This window comes from Notothenia rossii, assembly GCF_949606895.1.
Source record: "Notothenia rossii genome assembly, chromosome: 6".
In the NCBI taxonomy this organism is placed as follows: Eukaryota; Metazoa; Chordata; class Actinopteri; order Perciformes; family Nototheniidae; genus Notothenia; species Notothenia rossii.
This window is the reverse complement of record NC_136909.1, coordinates 39,612,943-39,628,392: the sequence shown is the minus strand read 5'-3', so window position 1 is coordinate 39,628,392 and position 15,450 is coordinate 39,612,943. Positions and strand designations below refer to the sequence as shown.

General features: G+C 39.6%; 1 protein-coding gene across 4 annotated transcripts in view; it reads right to left on the bottom strand.

The window, feature by feature from the left end:
• Nucleotides 1–52: 52 nt before the first annotated feature.
• The window catches only part of LOC307045333 (2-oxoglutarate dehydrogenase complex component E1-like), a 33,690-nt gene continuing 18,292 nt past the window's right edge, over nucleotides 53–15,450 (bottom strand). The window contains exons 3-8 of one of the 4 annotated variants that reach the window (XM_079690924.1): nucleotides 12,016–12,192; nucleotides 9,641–9,743; nucleotides 6,653–6,697; nucleotides 3,585–3,629; nucleotides 880–995; nucleotides 53–237 (exon numbers count right to left, since the gene is read on the bottom strand). In XM_079690924.1, coding sequence (XP_079547050.1) covers nucleotides 79–237; nucleotides 880–995; nucleotides 3,585–3,629; nucleotides 6,653–6,697; nucleotides 9,641–9,743; nucleotides 12,016–12,192 — 645 coding nt within the window. In that variant the 3' untranslated portion in view covers nucleotides 53–78. Of the gene's footprint in view, nucleotides 238–879; nucleotides 996–3,584; nucleotides 3,630–6,652; nucleotides 6,698–9,640; nucleotides 9,744–10,109; nucleotides 10,204–12,015; nucleotides 12,193–15,450 lie in introns of all 4 variants that reach the window. The other 3 variants (XM_079690925.1, XM_079690927.1, XM_079690926.1) reach the window with 3 other exon arrangements.

Below are 15,450 nucleotides of genomic sequence, written 5' to 3'. Positions count from 1 at the left end.
CTGGGCTGCCACACCAGCAAGCCACGGTGCTGCAACTGAGGCTAAACTTCAACTACATATATAGGCGTGTTGCGATGATTACCTGGTGGAGCGGACCATGCGGGCCAGCAGCGTCCTCTTCTCCTCCAGATCGAACCGCATCACTCCCGGAACCTCGAACTTCTGTCTGATCCACTGACATTGCTCCAGGTCATTGATGAACATGAACTCCACCCCAATGTGCTGACAGTACGCCATCTGACAGAGAGAGGAGAGGAGTTTCATCTGTACAGCCAACTTTCACACTCACGTTGGAATATCTTTGGTCTGGATCAGGGATGTCAAACATACGGCCTGCGGGATGACTTTGCACAGCATTAAAATGACAGAGGAGACATTTACTGCAATTTTATAAACTTTTATGTATTGTATACATATAATACATTTATAAGACATGGGGTGACTTAACCTTCTCCCTTAATAGTTCCCACTGTAGTTTGTATGGTGGTTTTCAGGATTACTACACACATGTGGAAATGAATGTAAAATAATTTCTTCGTGACAAGTTGTTCTGATCCTAAAATACTATATTGTTCAATTCCTGATACTTGTGATTAAATGTGTTGTGCTTGTAATGCACATGTGGAAATGATAAACTAAGGCATAATATTTTTTCCTGAAAAAATGTCAGGTTGTTCATAGTTCATAGTAAATGTCAACATTTTTAGAAAGTACTTTTTTGCACTAAAACAAAGGGGACAATTTGGAGTTGTTATTTACAGGTTATTATGCTGTGATTCTACTGCTCCGGCCCACTTGAGATTCAATTGGGCTGCATGTGGCCCTGAACTAAAAGCAGTTTGACAGCCCTGCTTTACAGGGAGCTGCGTCTGAGTTCACCTCCAGTCGACGGATGATCTCCTTCAGCGGCAGGGCGGTCTCCGAGCCTCCGATGAAGGTGGTGGTTGGCAGTCGGAATACCTTTTCCAGGTCGGACTCATCCAGACCGTAGAAACCTATATGTCCCATGATGCACCAAAAGAACGGAAGGGGAGTAGAGGGAGGGAAGATACAAAAAGAGGGAAGGAGGTGAGAAAAGGTTGCAGGACAGGGCAGAAGGGAGGGACACCAAAGAGATGGACAGACACACAAACAAGGCCGTGGACAAATGGAAACATGCAATTTATGAGTAAGTAATGAAGAAATGTGCATTATAAAACACAATATGGAGAATGAGACATTATCCCAAACATGCAGACAGGAGAGGAAAGAAGAGGGCAGAGTGGAGAGTAGTGATGGAGGCAGTTTGACAACCAGAAGGGTGAGGATGGTGGGGATCAATGCAAATGAATGAAAAAGTAAGGAGAGACATAGTTAGTATCATTCATTAAAGCTAATCAAACATCAGACCAGACCTGAAGGAGCTCAGGATTAGCCTGCTTTATGTTCAGACTCAAATATTCCCCAAGATATTAACTATTCCCTCTTTCTTTTTTCCCATAGACAAAACAGTGCCTAGCTGTTTTAGGAAATCAATCACACTTATAAAAGAAACTGAAAGATTGTGTAAAGATATTTTTCTTGAACCATTTGGCATGGAGCTACTGTAAGAGCCGCAGGCAGGAAATGTTGAGAGAGGGACAAACATGTTATTGTTTTGAGTCAGAAAATGAGATTTTTTGAGAAGAAAGATATAGAACACTAGAAAAATACTAAACTGTGTAGTTTGATTAAACTCTGTTGCACATATTAAGAACAAAAGCAGTATCGATAGATAAACAGGTCTACATGACTACAATAATATGTCAGCTCAAAGGCGGTTCAACTTGAGTTAAAAAATAAGCAGCATCAGTATATCATATTCAACCCCTTGAATATGTCTACTAATTCCTTTGACACAATGAACATTGGTGTGTGGATAGGTTTTGAAACTCCTGGGGGTAAGAACAAAAAATAAGAAAGTTATTCTTATGATGCAACAGAGTTTTTATAAACTTTAACATTTGATATGGGAGTTAATGGCAAGAGGCAAATCATTTATTTGATCCTTTTGAACTGTGCTATGAATAACACATATCATTGTCAAATTGAAAGGTAATGGTTTTTCCCTGTTTTTGGTGTCCATTGCCTTTAAAAAGTATTTTCAATCCTGTTCAATAAGCCACTAACACCAACATGGCTATAACCTTAGCATGTTTGACTTACAAAAAAGGAGAACAAGTATTCAAAGAGGGGAACTTCCCTACAACTCTGGCCAAGTCTGGTCTTGTAAGTGCATCCCAAACAAAACACACAGCTTCAGCAAAAGAGGAGGTTATGACGTCACTAACTCATCTTAAGCAGGTGTAGTGTGTGTATTTCACAGTTTTATACTTTTTACTACAAACAGGCTTTACAAAAAATGTAGAACTAACTTTGAAATGTATAAACATCTTAACACAATTAACAGGATGTGGACCACCATTCCTTCGAAATAAAGAAGGACTGCAGAAGGGATGCAATGCCTCTCTTTGTAAAAAAGTAAAAGAAGTTCCAAACACAGAGCAACAATGTGTTCATGACAGCGGCGATGAACATGAACATGTTGGGGGGGTTATGGGTATTTAATTGGTTATTTCTTAACTTCAAACTGATTATGGGATTATTAGCGGAGGATGTGTTATGAAGGAGAGAAGAAAAGAAGGAGAGAGGAAGTAGAAAAAGTGTTTTTTGTGTTTGTGTTGGGGAAAATAGAGTCTTGGACCCAGGTTAAACCCCTGTGCACTGTAATTGACCCTTAAGGTGCTGTAAAGGTTGGCTTTATTTGCTGACATCGCACGTCCTCAAATGTGGCTATTGCAAATGAAACGAGGCAGGTCGTGCAGGCCATGTATGAAACTCCTCAGAAACACCACAAGTCACAAACCAACATCGGGACTAACAGCCAAGCTGGCCAATCAGAAAGCTCCGTCTCAAAGACAGCAGGCAGATGGATCCAGTTCAGGCTTGCATTCACTATCCTCACCTCTCCCCCCTACAACCTATTCACAGCTGCCTATTAGGGCCATCATAGGTCAAATTAAAAATAAAAACTTAACCTGAGAGGGGGAGAAAATATGTATGTACCGAAATCATATTTCATCTTATTTTGGGGGCGGTTTTGGCGCAGTGGGCTAGAGCGACTTGGCCTCCACTGCGTCAGGCCGTTGTGTCCTTGGGCAAGACACTTCACCCTAATTTGCTCCTGTGGGTATTGTCCACAGTAATGACTGTTACTGTACATGTCTAATATGGGTAATTGTAAAGCGCTTTGAGCACCGGGAAAAGCTCTAATAAAAATGTAATGCATTATTATTATATTTGTAAATAACGTGACATTGATATTCTCTGAGATTAAAGACATTTTACTAAATGAAAATTCCATAAATGTACCACTTAATATCAGAGAATATCCAGGGTTTTTAGACATCCCCCGCTCTCTTTATTCATTTGTATTTTGTGTTACCTAAATTGGCCCCAATATGCCGTCGTGGAGGGGAGAAGAGGAAATCCAAAGCAGGACGACACGCTTCTTTTCTTAAAAGGCATTTTCACAAACAGGCACAAAGTGAGGTTCCAATGTTTACCGCTCTGTCTGCAGCCGACACTAAACTGTGAGCAGTAGTCTGACTCTGGAACACAACACCACTCAGTTTACTGAAGTTTCTCAGGATAACAGATTCACAGCTGCAGGGCTCAGAGCAACCATTTTAATTGATGCTAATTTAATAATTTCATGAGCTGGAAATGAGTGAAGCCCGGAGCGGTTAGCCGGAGCGGTTATCTCCAACCATCAAGCAGGATGTATAGGACCTTCTGCAGGAGCAAACTAACTGATAACTCTCAGTTATCTGGAGGCAGCCAGCTAGAAACCAGCAGGTGATTTGTAGGTGAGATAAAAGCAGTGAGGTATAGAAGCCCATTTCCGCCAAGGAAAAAAAGGATTTATTATGGTATTAAAAATGTATCTTATAAGTCATTATAATGAGAAACTCTGAAAAATATTGATTTAGTTACTAAAAAATAACATGAAGTTTCCTTATTTATTTTACCTTTTAGATATGTTTTATTATTATACAATACCAAGTCATTCTTACGAGATAATAACTCATAATTTTGAGATACAGAGTCATTATTTGTAAATGCTTTTGAATATTATTCTGGCATGCAAAGTCATCATTATAAGAGACAGGGTTCATGCACTTTTTCACCAATGATTTTCAATGACTTCTCCATGACCTTTACCTAATTTTCCATGACCAAAAAAATTACTCTCTCAGCGGTACCACTGAAAATGGTTTATTTTAACATGGAACAGGAAAATAAGGTCTGAAACATGTTGTGCCTATCTAAAACAAACCAAATAGGCTTATTAGCTTCTACACGCTAAAGCAACTAAAATCATTTTACGTTTCCTTACTATACGATACAGTATTTATTATCATTATAGTATTACTATTTTGGATTAGATAAAATATAATTTATATTTGATATACATACATTTCCATGACTTTTCCAAAACTTTGGGAAAAATATTGTTTTCCATAACTTTTCCAGGGCCTGGAATTAGCATTTTGAATTTCCATGACTTTTCCAGGTTTTTAATGACCGTAAGAACCCTGAAGAGAATCAGTCAGTATTTTTTAAATACTAATCATTATTTTGAGTGTGACAAATACTACGTTAGAAGAACTGCAGTTGCGTTGGTGGCTGCCAATATTTTTCTAATTAAAAACACACTGATGTTAGGACCAGTTTTTGGCTTACTATTACATTTCATAACTTTATATCTAGTGGATGGTTTGATTTTTTTATTCTTGTTTGACTGTGTTGGGTGTCTTTTATTTAAGAGATTTTTCTGTAAATCAATCTAAACTTTGCCTTTGGAAAAGTTCTACATGATCGACAAAGGGTGCCTCCTGATGATATATTTGAGGATTTTAGAAAGGTCTTGATTTGGTTTAAAGCCGAGTCATTCTGACAGAGATGAAAGATAAAATATTTCAATCTTGTAATAGCGAGTAGAGAAAATGACAATAGATGTTTTTGTTAAATGAATATTCATATACTTGAAGGATATTATGACCTATGTTTTTGCCTACATCTCTAGAAGACCTGATTCAAGCCGAGCATGGAGTTAGATCAAAGACATTAAACTTAAGCATCAAAAGAAACAAAACTGGAACCGAAAAGAAAACATTTGCATTAAAACAATGTTAAGAGTGGTAGAATAGGTATTGTCCAAAAGGCTCAGAAAAGTGCCATTCTCTCTTTTCTGCATGTGATTTGTACTTGTTCTGTGAGATAACTCGACACAGAAACCTCTAGTCTGTTCTACGGTACTGGACAGAGCGGGAGCTAGCAGCAGCTACAAGGTGACAAAGCTAACTACAGCCCAAACATACAGGAGACATTCAGAGGTCACTGACAACTTGTAATGGAGCAATTTCTAAATTTAGCTGAAGAACAATATGTATGTGTTTATGAATTTTCTCTGAATGTTTCCTGTTTATCGAGGCATTCAAGGGATTTTACGCTCTACTTCACTGTCTGATAACACCAAGAAAACATACAATCCTCCACAGGAGTAAAGAACAGTGAGTCTGCAAGTATTAGCTCTCACCAACACACAGTGATCTCTTTTTTATTTGTTAAAAGGAGGCTTTGGTCAAATATATATATGTAACGCAATGACCCTGGTTTCTTTTTGGAAAGAACATAAGATCATGTGAAAACAACAAGGACATACTTTTTTAAATGTAAAAACACTTTTTTCGTTGTATTGTATCTTCAATTATTTGACTGTTTTTACATTTTGTAGAAATAACAAATTATTTTGGTGCTTATAGTAAGTTTGTTTTTCATCCTTTCTTTATTGACTCTTCTGGTGCTGAATTTTTAGGGCGTTTCAGAATCATGAGGAGTTTGTCTCAAATGTATTATATTGAATTGTATCATTGCATTTTATACAGCTCTTTGGTTGTTTTAAGTCTTTCAAATGACTATTAGAAAAACATTTTGGGGCCTACATCTCATCGTGTTTATCCGTCATACCTAAAAGACTTGTGTTAATCTCAATAAAGCTTTACTGGATAATAGAAATAACTGATATTCTGGATTTCACGTATATCCGTGTGTTTTTATACCCTTGTGCTGTATGTTTTGGTATTAGCAGTGACTTTAGTGATACAAATATGGACTGATCCATATTAAGTAGATAGTGTCTTTGTTCATTATCACATTTGAACCTGTTGGATCGGTGATTCCATTGATTTATTATCTTATCATTAAACAAACAGTTCTTCAAACCATTGTGTTTGAATATAACTATTATAACAAATTTAAGTACAATATAAATCGAATTGTGTCGTTTTTTTAGGGTATTTACTTCCCACTTTAGTTTAAGCAGTGTTGACAGTGGGTCCCCAAAGATGCTGATATTGGCAGTCAAGATTCATTTACTCCTGTGGAACCAAGTTTCATGAAAGCAAAGAGAGCAACCCAAATGAAAACTCTCTTTTCTTTTTGTGAGTGCAGCGACCTCTACAGGAGCTCAGGATGTTTCTGGGCTCCTATAGACATGAAATGCACCGTCCTGCATCTACGGGCTTCACAGCAATGTGCAGTGATGCACTAGCGTTGTTTGTTCTCGTACCTCCTACCGTTAGGATTCTCAGTCTCTCCTTGAACACAGCCACGTCTGGAAGGGTCACCAGCAGGGGGCAGCAAAGGGAGAAACACCCGGACACCGTTAGGGACCTACAATCCGCTCATAAACCTATGGCCATTTTACGCCACCTTCACAACCGTCTACAGCAGGGGTCCCCAACATTTTTTAGGATGAGAGCTACTTTAAAAAAATAAAACAAGTCGTGAGCTTGAGGGTGGGCCTCACCTCCTCCAAGGGGGTTCGGGGGCATGCAACCCCGGGAAGATTTCTTTTTAAATGTTGAAGTGAAATGCATCAATCTGGTGCACTTTGAGCACAACATGCATTTATGGATACAGCTCTCAACACTCAGATGAAAGGGAGCTGTACACTTTTCAATAATCCAAACATCTTTAGAATATGATCACTACCAATAACAAATCATTTAAACTGGTTTATTCTTATCTTACCTGGTTAGCATTCTTTCTTTTTATTTATGCATATTTTACTAATCACTCCCCCCTTTAATCTTAATCTTATTTTGTTTTACTGTCCTATAGTACACATTGGAATGATTAAACTATATTAAATAGATAAAGGTGTGCTCTCGCTATCTCTCTCTCTCTCGCTCACAGAGGCTCTGTGCTCCTCCGTGGCGATGACGGCTTGCGTTAAAAAATAATAATAAACATATTTGTAAAGTGGGGGGACACAAACGGGATTTCTAAAAGTGGGGGGGGACTTGTCCCCCCTGTCCCCAGTGGAAGTTATGCCATGCGTGTGTGTGCGTCAAATGCAATAAATAAATATGGAAGTTGCAACACACACACACACACACACACACACACACACAGAGTAAAGCTCTGCCCCTCATGTGCTGTATAGACTGGCGTGACTAGGCTGTTCAATGGGGCTGATGTGTTGTGTAGATCTGCCAGAAGGAAAGGTCACACTCCTTATGAAGTGGTGAAGTGCCACTCCACATTGCTTTTCTTCCCGACTGCAACGCTGGTCCCGCAAATCAAGCAAGAACGTGATTGGTCGATATTCATTGTGGGGGGAGGAGGGGTGTTAGACAGATATAGAGTTGTTGTAATTAGATAGAGTTTGTTATGATTGAGGTTTCGTTTCTGCATAGGGTAGAATATTTTAATTACATTTCCTTTTTTTAATGTATTTGTTACATTTTGGATTTGGTTGGCGTCGCAAGCTACTTATTGAGGGCTTGCGAGCTACCGGTAGCTCGTGATGGACGTGTTGGAGACCCCTGGTCTACAGCTAGAGCAGAGCACAGCACCTGCCCTGGCATCTCAACGTCTCCACCACCTTTTTATTCGTTAAGAGGAGTCCACAGGTTTGGTTTTAGAGTGAAGTGGTAGAGAACAATGGATGCGGTCAACACCATGCTGCAATACAGAGGCCACACCACAACCATCCGAACCACCCAGGGGGATCCCAAACAGAAAGCCATTCAGGTCACAGCAGGGACTCGGCTTATTCCTGAACAAGTCCTCTGTTTTCACAAAACAATTTAAACAATCAGACCTAGGCAAGCCTTGTAAGGCAAGTGTGAGAACAAAGAATCTGGTGATCTCTTTTCCTAATATGATCAAAATAGAGTGGTGCAGGAATCAGTCCTAAAACCCGGAAGGTTCCCTTGTATTAAAGACATTTTATTAAGTGTTTTAATAAAAGCTCTGTGGACATAAAATACTTCAGTAAATATGCCACTTGTGAATGTCTGAAGATTCTATGTGTTATAAAAACAATGGTTGCTAACAACATTACATATTAGTATCAACGTCCTGAAAATGAGGCGCATTTAACTTAGTGGTGGTGACGTGAAGTCATGGGACGTGATGTAGTTCATTTATAGGTTAAGTATAGGGAGTTGAGACGCAAGAAGATTATGATTGGCTTGTGATTGTGATCTTACCCTGCTGTTAGTTAGTAGTTAGCTTTTATTAAATATATAACTGATGACAGTAAATGTACATTGTATGAACCCAGTACTGCGACCTGCCAACAAAACAAGCTGCAGGAATCAGGCAAGCTATAACAGCTGAGACCTAAGTCATGTCAAAGCGGAAGCCAAACAATGAAAAGCATGTCTCAACTAGCAGCAGCAGACCATCAGCTCAATGGTGCTGCACAAAGCTAACAGCTCAACCACATATAAATCATTAGAGCCCAAAGGATGTCAAACTGCATCTCATAACGCTGCATGTCTCCACTCAAGATCTGCTCTGGAGCTTAGAACCACACCACCCGAGCTTCCTCAGCAAAAGGAGTTTGGATGCTGAAATATGCTTCGTCCATGTTGGCTTATTATTGACTCTAAAAAACCAGTGGATGTCCCTTAACATGTGTATAAGGATTACTTCCACAACACTTGAGGACAAAATCTATTTCTGCCAAAGTGAATCCAATTAAGATCTTCCCAAACAACGTGACCCAGGTTTAAAAGGCGTTTTGGGGAAGGTTAGGCCCTAAGGGGACTGTTTCACATCAGTAAGGTTGAAAAACAAGAACGTTTCAGAAAAATATAATTTATTCAATTTAATGAACGGACTATCCAATGCTAATAGGGATCCCAATGAACAGTTTTTGGTTTGAAATGTTCTTGAGACATTTGTTGTATACAAGGGAGTTTTAGAAACTGGTTTTAGGAACATTGGTTGGGAACGAGAACGTTCCAGGAACACTCAAGTGATGAAGAAGGTTTTAGGTTTCAGCAAGAGTCTCTGAAACATATATCGTACACAAGAATGTTCAAGAAGTGTCTAGTTCAGGATAAAGTTTCAGAAACATCATTGTACACAAGAAGGTTCAAGAAGTTCTCCTGATGCACAATAACATTTCAGTTTTAGAGGGAAAGTTGTCTCTCTAAGCTCGTCAGTTCAAAGAAAACAAGGCAGCGAGGCAGGCCAGGAGACAACAGGGGGGGGGGATATAGAGACGTTGTGCTTGAGTTCTAAGGGTTCAGCTTCTCACCCAGCTTGTCAGAGGAGGTGATAATGTCATTGGGGACACACGAGTCCAGATCGGCGTCCATGATGCCGAGGGGGTCCAACTGGGCCACATGGTGCCCTCGGATCTACAGGGAGTGACAACAGCACAGAGCCCCCCAAGGACAGCAGGAGTGGGAGGAGGAGGACAGGACGGAACGTAAGGAAGGAGAGGGTGAAGAAAAAAGGAGGAGGACGACGATACAAGATGCAAAAAAAGCAAATCCCGCAAGAGATGAGGATGAGAAGCAGGATGAGTGGAAGATTTGAAGAGTAAAAGTAAGAAAAGATATAGAGAAGGAGGAGCGCCAGAATATAAACATTGATACAAGTTTGAAGACAGAAGGGTTAGAAGAGGAAGGAGGGAAATAGAAGGGGGGGAGGGGTGGGAAGAGCATCATTAACACAACAAGCAGGAAGTAGTTTGTCTGTTCTCTCAGTGCCGGCGTTCTCACCAACGTCCTGGAAGCCGGTATTCACCGGAGCATCATCAAAATTCACACAGCTGATTTCCAGAGGATCCAAACGGGCATTGTGATGCCCCATCACCTGCACATACATACACCTGGTTATCACAACACACACACCGCTGACAGGGAGGCCTGGTTCCTGGAGGTCTTCACAGGTGCAGATAAACTGAGTCTGGGTGTTTCTTTGTTTCACCATTATGCTCCAAGTGGAAGCAATTCGCCATTAAAGCAAAGAAGAAGAAGAACTCCGCACAGTTGATCTCTTATCCTGGAACCTATCCTGCTCTGGCGCAGGCTAGCCGTTCAAAATAAGTTATCTAGCCCGCTAAAAAGGGAAGCAGCTTCGTAGGACCGGAAATCCCAGAAGTTATCTTGCTAAAAGAAAATCCTGCTTCGTAGTATAGGCCCCAGGCTAGCCGTTCAGCATAAGTTACCATGGAGATCTAGCCCGCTAAAAAGAGAACCAGCGTCGTAGGACCGGAAACCCAGAGTTTTCCCTGAAGTTAGCCGGCTAAGCGAAAATCCTGCTTCGTAGTACAGGCCCCAGGTCAGTCTAATTTGCTCAGCTCCTGTTCAGATCTGCTTTCTTTATCAAGATGTGTTAATACTAAATCTGTTCTAGTGAGTTTTTAAGTGGACAGTTTAGGAGCTGAGAAGACCTCCACTGACTAGCGGACTTGGTTATCAAGGTTTCTAAAAAACTTTTTTTTTGTACCAGCCAATATCAACTAAAATGAAGATGGAAGCTCTGCATTTATCATATACAGACATGTATGCCTCAATTGCAAAGCATATTCATTTTGAAAATATGTTTTCTTAATTTTTAAGTAAAAATGTAAAATAAATGTATCTTAGAAAACCCTTTTTGTTTTCAGTTTATACTTAAGATACAACATCAAACATATCCAGAGAGTTTAATCAATAACTTGCTCACACTAAAATTCTATGTAGGTATGATGTAAACATAATGTTCAATGTAAATTAATGATTATTCAACACCTATTAATAATCATTACATTTAAAGATCACTGGAAATGTTGAAAAAGAACAAACAGAGCATGTAGGCACAGTTTCAGCGTTCAGTTTGCTCCCCTGAGCTCCATGACGTTCTGGGGGGTCAAAAGTTAAATATCACAACAAACAATCAGAAATAAAAAAATATTTTTTTTAAACAACAGATTCAATGTCCAACAAATATCGCTAGAAAATAAATATATTTTGAAAACATTTGATTGAATTAAAAGCTCGAACTTGAAATGAAAGTACTACATCAATGGTTTCATATGGCTTCTGAGTTGGAACCGGCTTTCTTGATGTATTATGATTAAAGGGCTTTAACAATAAAAGACACCGGTATGGTCCTTCAATAGGCCTCTTTTAATAAAGGCCCGGAGTATTCAAACCCCTTTTGATCAGGGGAAAAAATGATAGTTAAAATAATAATACAAATAAAAACAACAAATCATTGAATAAATGTCAACAAATCCATTTAGAAATCAGAATAGACGATGCAGAACTTGGTTGGTGATTCTCAGAACAAAAGTAGTTTGTACATTTATGAGGAACATCATTGCTTCACTTCAACTTAACCTCATGTAACCACAGACAAATTTAGCAATGACAATATGTTGGGGGTTTGAGCCCAGGATAACCATATCATCATAAGCATCCATCCACAATTAGAATCGACATTGCCTTGAATTCAGAAGAAAACCACATACTGATTGGGAAAAGGTTAGATTTGTCCTGTTATGTAAATCTCAGAGAATTTCTGAGATATTTCTCTGAATTTAACCACTTTATCCCACAGCTCTTTAACTATTATTATTTTGACCTACAACGGCCTAAACACACTATCAAATTAACATAACAAGTGTGTTTGTTAGCGTACCTGGTAGGCCCTGATGAGGGACTGAACCGCCAGGTGATCCTCCACCAGCTTCTCCACGTTGGGCTGCGCTCCAACCAGAGAGGAGAGCTGAGGAGCTGCAGACAGACCCAGAGGAGACTGGTAGGCTGCACCGGGGGGGGCGCCGGCGTTAGCATTCCTGAAGAAAACATCCCATGACTGCAGAAGAAAGAAGAAAATATATGTTTTGATAAAATGATGAAAGAAGAACAGTTTATGTTGTAGCAAGACAGGGGAAAATAACAACACAAATAAACAAATATCCCTTCCATGATTAAAAGGGAGCGGCTATCTAAGCCAGACCTGAGAGCTAGAGGAAGGTCGTCAACACAATATATCACACTTGTGTGCTGTGGAAAACTGCAGACAGGGCTACTGTAAGCACACCTATACTCCTATACTTATGGTATTGTTTTATGCGGGGGGAAAAGTAAAAAATATACTCTTCATTGCCAAGGTAGGAGTTGAAATAAAAAAGTTTAGTGAACCTTTTTGTTGTCACCCTCCCCAACATTGTGTATATCACCAATCTAACTTGTTTTAAAAGGTTTAAGAAACCCCAATGTTCTCCTTTCCTTTCATAAAGGAAGGTCCGGTGTTGCCTAAGCTAAAGAAGGTTACAAAGGAAGCATTGAAGCTCCTTTCCTATCTTCTAGAGCAAAAGAAAACTGCAGCGCCGTGCTTTAACAGAGATCTGCCAGTGGCAGAGAGAATGGAGTGTTCAAAAGAACAGTTACACTTTACAAGCCGCTTAGCCAGAAGTGTTTTCGCGTAAGCGTGGAAATACGAGCAATCTGGCCAAAAGGCATCTTATTCAGACAGAGAAAGGCACAGTTCTCGACTGCCATAACTCGTAGCTCTGTTGCCCCAATTAGTAACGTTACAGAGAGCAGAGGTGGGAGAAGTACTCAGATATTGTACTTAAGTATAACTAGAAGTACCAGGGTGTAGGAATAGTCTGTTATTAGTAAAGATCCTGCATAGCAAATGTTACTCAAGTAAAACAATTATTAGCATCAAAATATACTTAAATTAGCAAAAAGTACTCATTATGCAGAATAATATATAATATATATGATATTTGATTATAATGATTGATCATTAAAGTTTTCTCAGAGCTGGTAAAGGTGCAGCTAGTTTAAATGACCTTGTATACTGCAGGGTAGCTTGTGAATTTACTCCAGGTGGAACTAAAGTCTGATTTAACCTGTTTTCAGGTCTCAGGCTCGAAAATGACAATTCCAGAACAAATGACCATAACTACACTTTTAAAAAGCGGAAAATTAATAATCTTTTTTCTCAAAGTAATGATAAACCTGTGCGTTGGATGTAGACAAGTCAGAATCAATATAGATGTTTTTTTATTTGAAAGAAAATTCAGATTGAACATAGTAAAAAAACTGTAAATTATAGTGTCCGTCCAAAAATTATTTTTTACTTATAGTGAAAGCTACCCTTGGATGATGGGTTAGTAGACTAAAAGCTTTAGAAATCCAAAGTACAACATATAAAAAAAAAGAACTCCACCTCTGGGGTGATTTGGGTGGAAATGGTTTTTTTTGCCGTTTCTCTGGAACCCATTGGTCGATTTTGGTGATTGACATCTCTTTTTAACCGTTAGAGCCAATAGAATCGAAGGGGGATTTCCACATACACACCAACGTTACCAAAAAAAAGTGGGGGCATGCAGTTTTGCCTAAAGTGAAAGCTGTCTCACCCTCTGAAAACGGAAAAGTAGGTTTATTGCTGATGGATTATCAGAAATCGTTTCAAAGTGACACAGACACATTGGATTAACCTATGGATTGACCTTCAGCAGCGTTTTTATTGTTTTAATGCCATTGAAGACAACTTTTGATCAGACAACAACAGAGGTAAGACCTATTGCCGTTTTTGCTACCTCGATCCACGGGTTGTGATGTCTGTTTTTGTTTATAAAGTTGCGAGTTCTTATCATGGAGTGATGATATAGATACCTATCGATTCTGTGTACTCTCACAATGCTAATCAGTGGGTTGGATTTGCAGTTACGATAAGTAATAAGGGTGTTATACCGTGTTTTCTGTGCAAACGCCGTTAGCTTTTTTTTTGATCGTGGCTAATTCAGAAGCTCAGCGAAAGAAAAAAAAAGGATCATTTAGCTGAGTTTCTTCCCGTTACATGGATATGAAACATTCATAGTTTATTAAATATTAAGAAGCCCTCAGACGCTGTTTCCTGCAGATGATGCGTTTTTCCCCCCGGTGGCGGGGGGATGGGGTTCAACAGGTTTTAAGAGTTGATAATATTTCCAATAAGCCAAGGGGGGACAAACAAAACACCCACTGATCTAGAGAATCTGAACAGCTCTTATCATGGCTGCAACTTAGATACTTCCGTGTCATTTCCCTCCGTTAGCAACCTTCCTTAGCTAAACTGACAATTCGACCGCAAGCCAAGCTGGATTCTTTAGGAGTTTTTCTGAGCAACTAGGCTATTTTTGGGTTCTCCACTGAACCCAGGAACTAGTGAGGCAAATCAACTCACCTTTAACATCATCAGTTAACTCGCCTCAACCACCTTACACACTTCTCATTCACTTTAGGGATACAACCTACTCTACAATGTGTCCTCTGAATTTGTATCCAGTAATTCCTGTATAACTGGGTAATATTGACTTCCGGTTATGGCGCGGTGTTGATCAGACGTAGTTCAGTCGTTGCTCTGCCCTAATATTGTAAATTAACTATTTGGAACGCGGGAGGTAAAAGGAAAACGCAATTTACACAATCATAACTGTGTTACTAATGCCTCCACGCAAGAAAACAACTAAAAAGGACAACGTTTTGGAAACTTTATCCGAAAAAGATTGGCCACCGCTGTCTCAACCTGGCCTTACTCCCGACATGGAACACGAGGAGGGAGAAGAGCTGTCGCAGGATAAATCCTCAGGTGAAATTCTGAGTGCAATCAACAATTTAAAGAAAGCCTTGAAGGAAGACTTTGCATCAAAATGTAATACGGTGATACACTCATTACAATCTATCGAAGGCGAACTAAAACAATACTCTGGCCGATTGACGGAGGCTGAGGAGCGGCTTGGAGCGGTGGAAGACGATGCCTCAGCGCAAGGGATGGGTACCGAGCCCCGGTATTAAACGGCCCCGGGGCTGAATTATTAAAGACCGTGGTACCGTTAAGCTCCGACGTTAACAGTCTTTTTATCGATACTGGGGACATGTAAAAAATATATGTCATATGTATTATTACTACACAAACATTATATTGCAGTTTTAGTGTCGCCAACTCCGTTTCTAATATGCAAAAAGCGTGCAAAATGAGTCTTTTTAGTATTTTCGATCTTTCCAATCCAGGTGAGCGATCTCTCTCCCCCACCAGTTTACACACACGCAGCTGCTACATGCAGCAACACACACA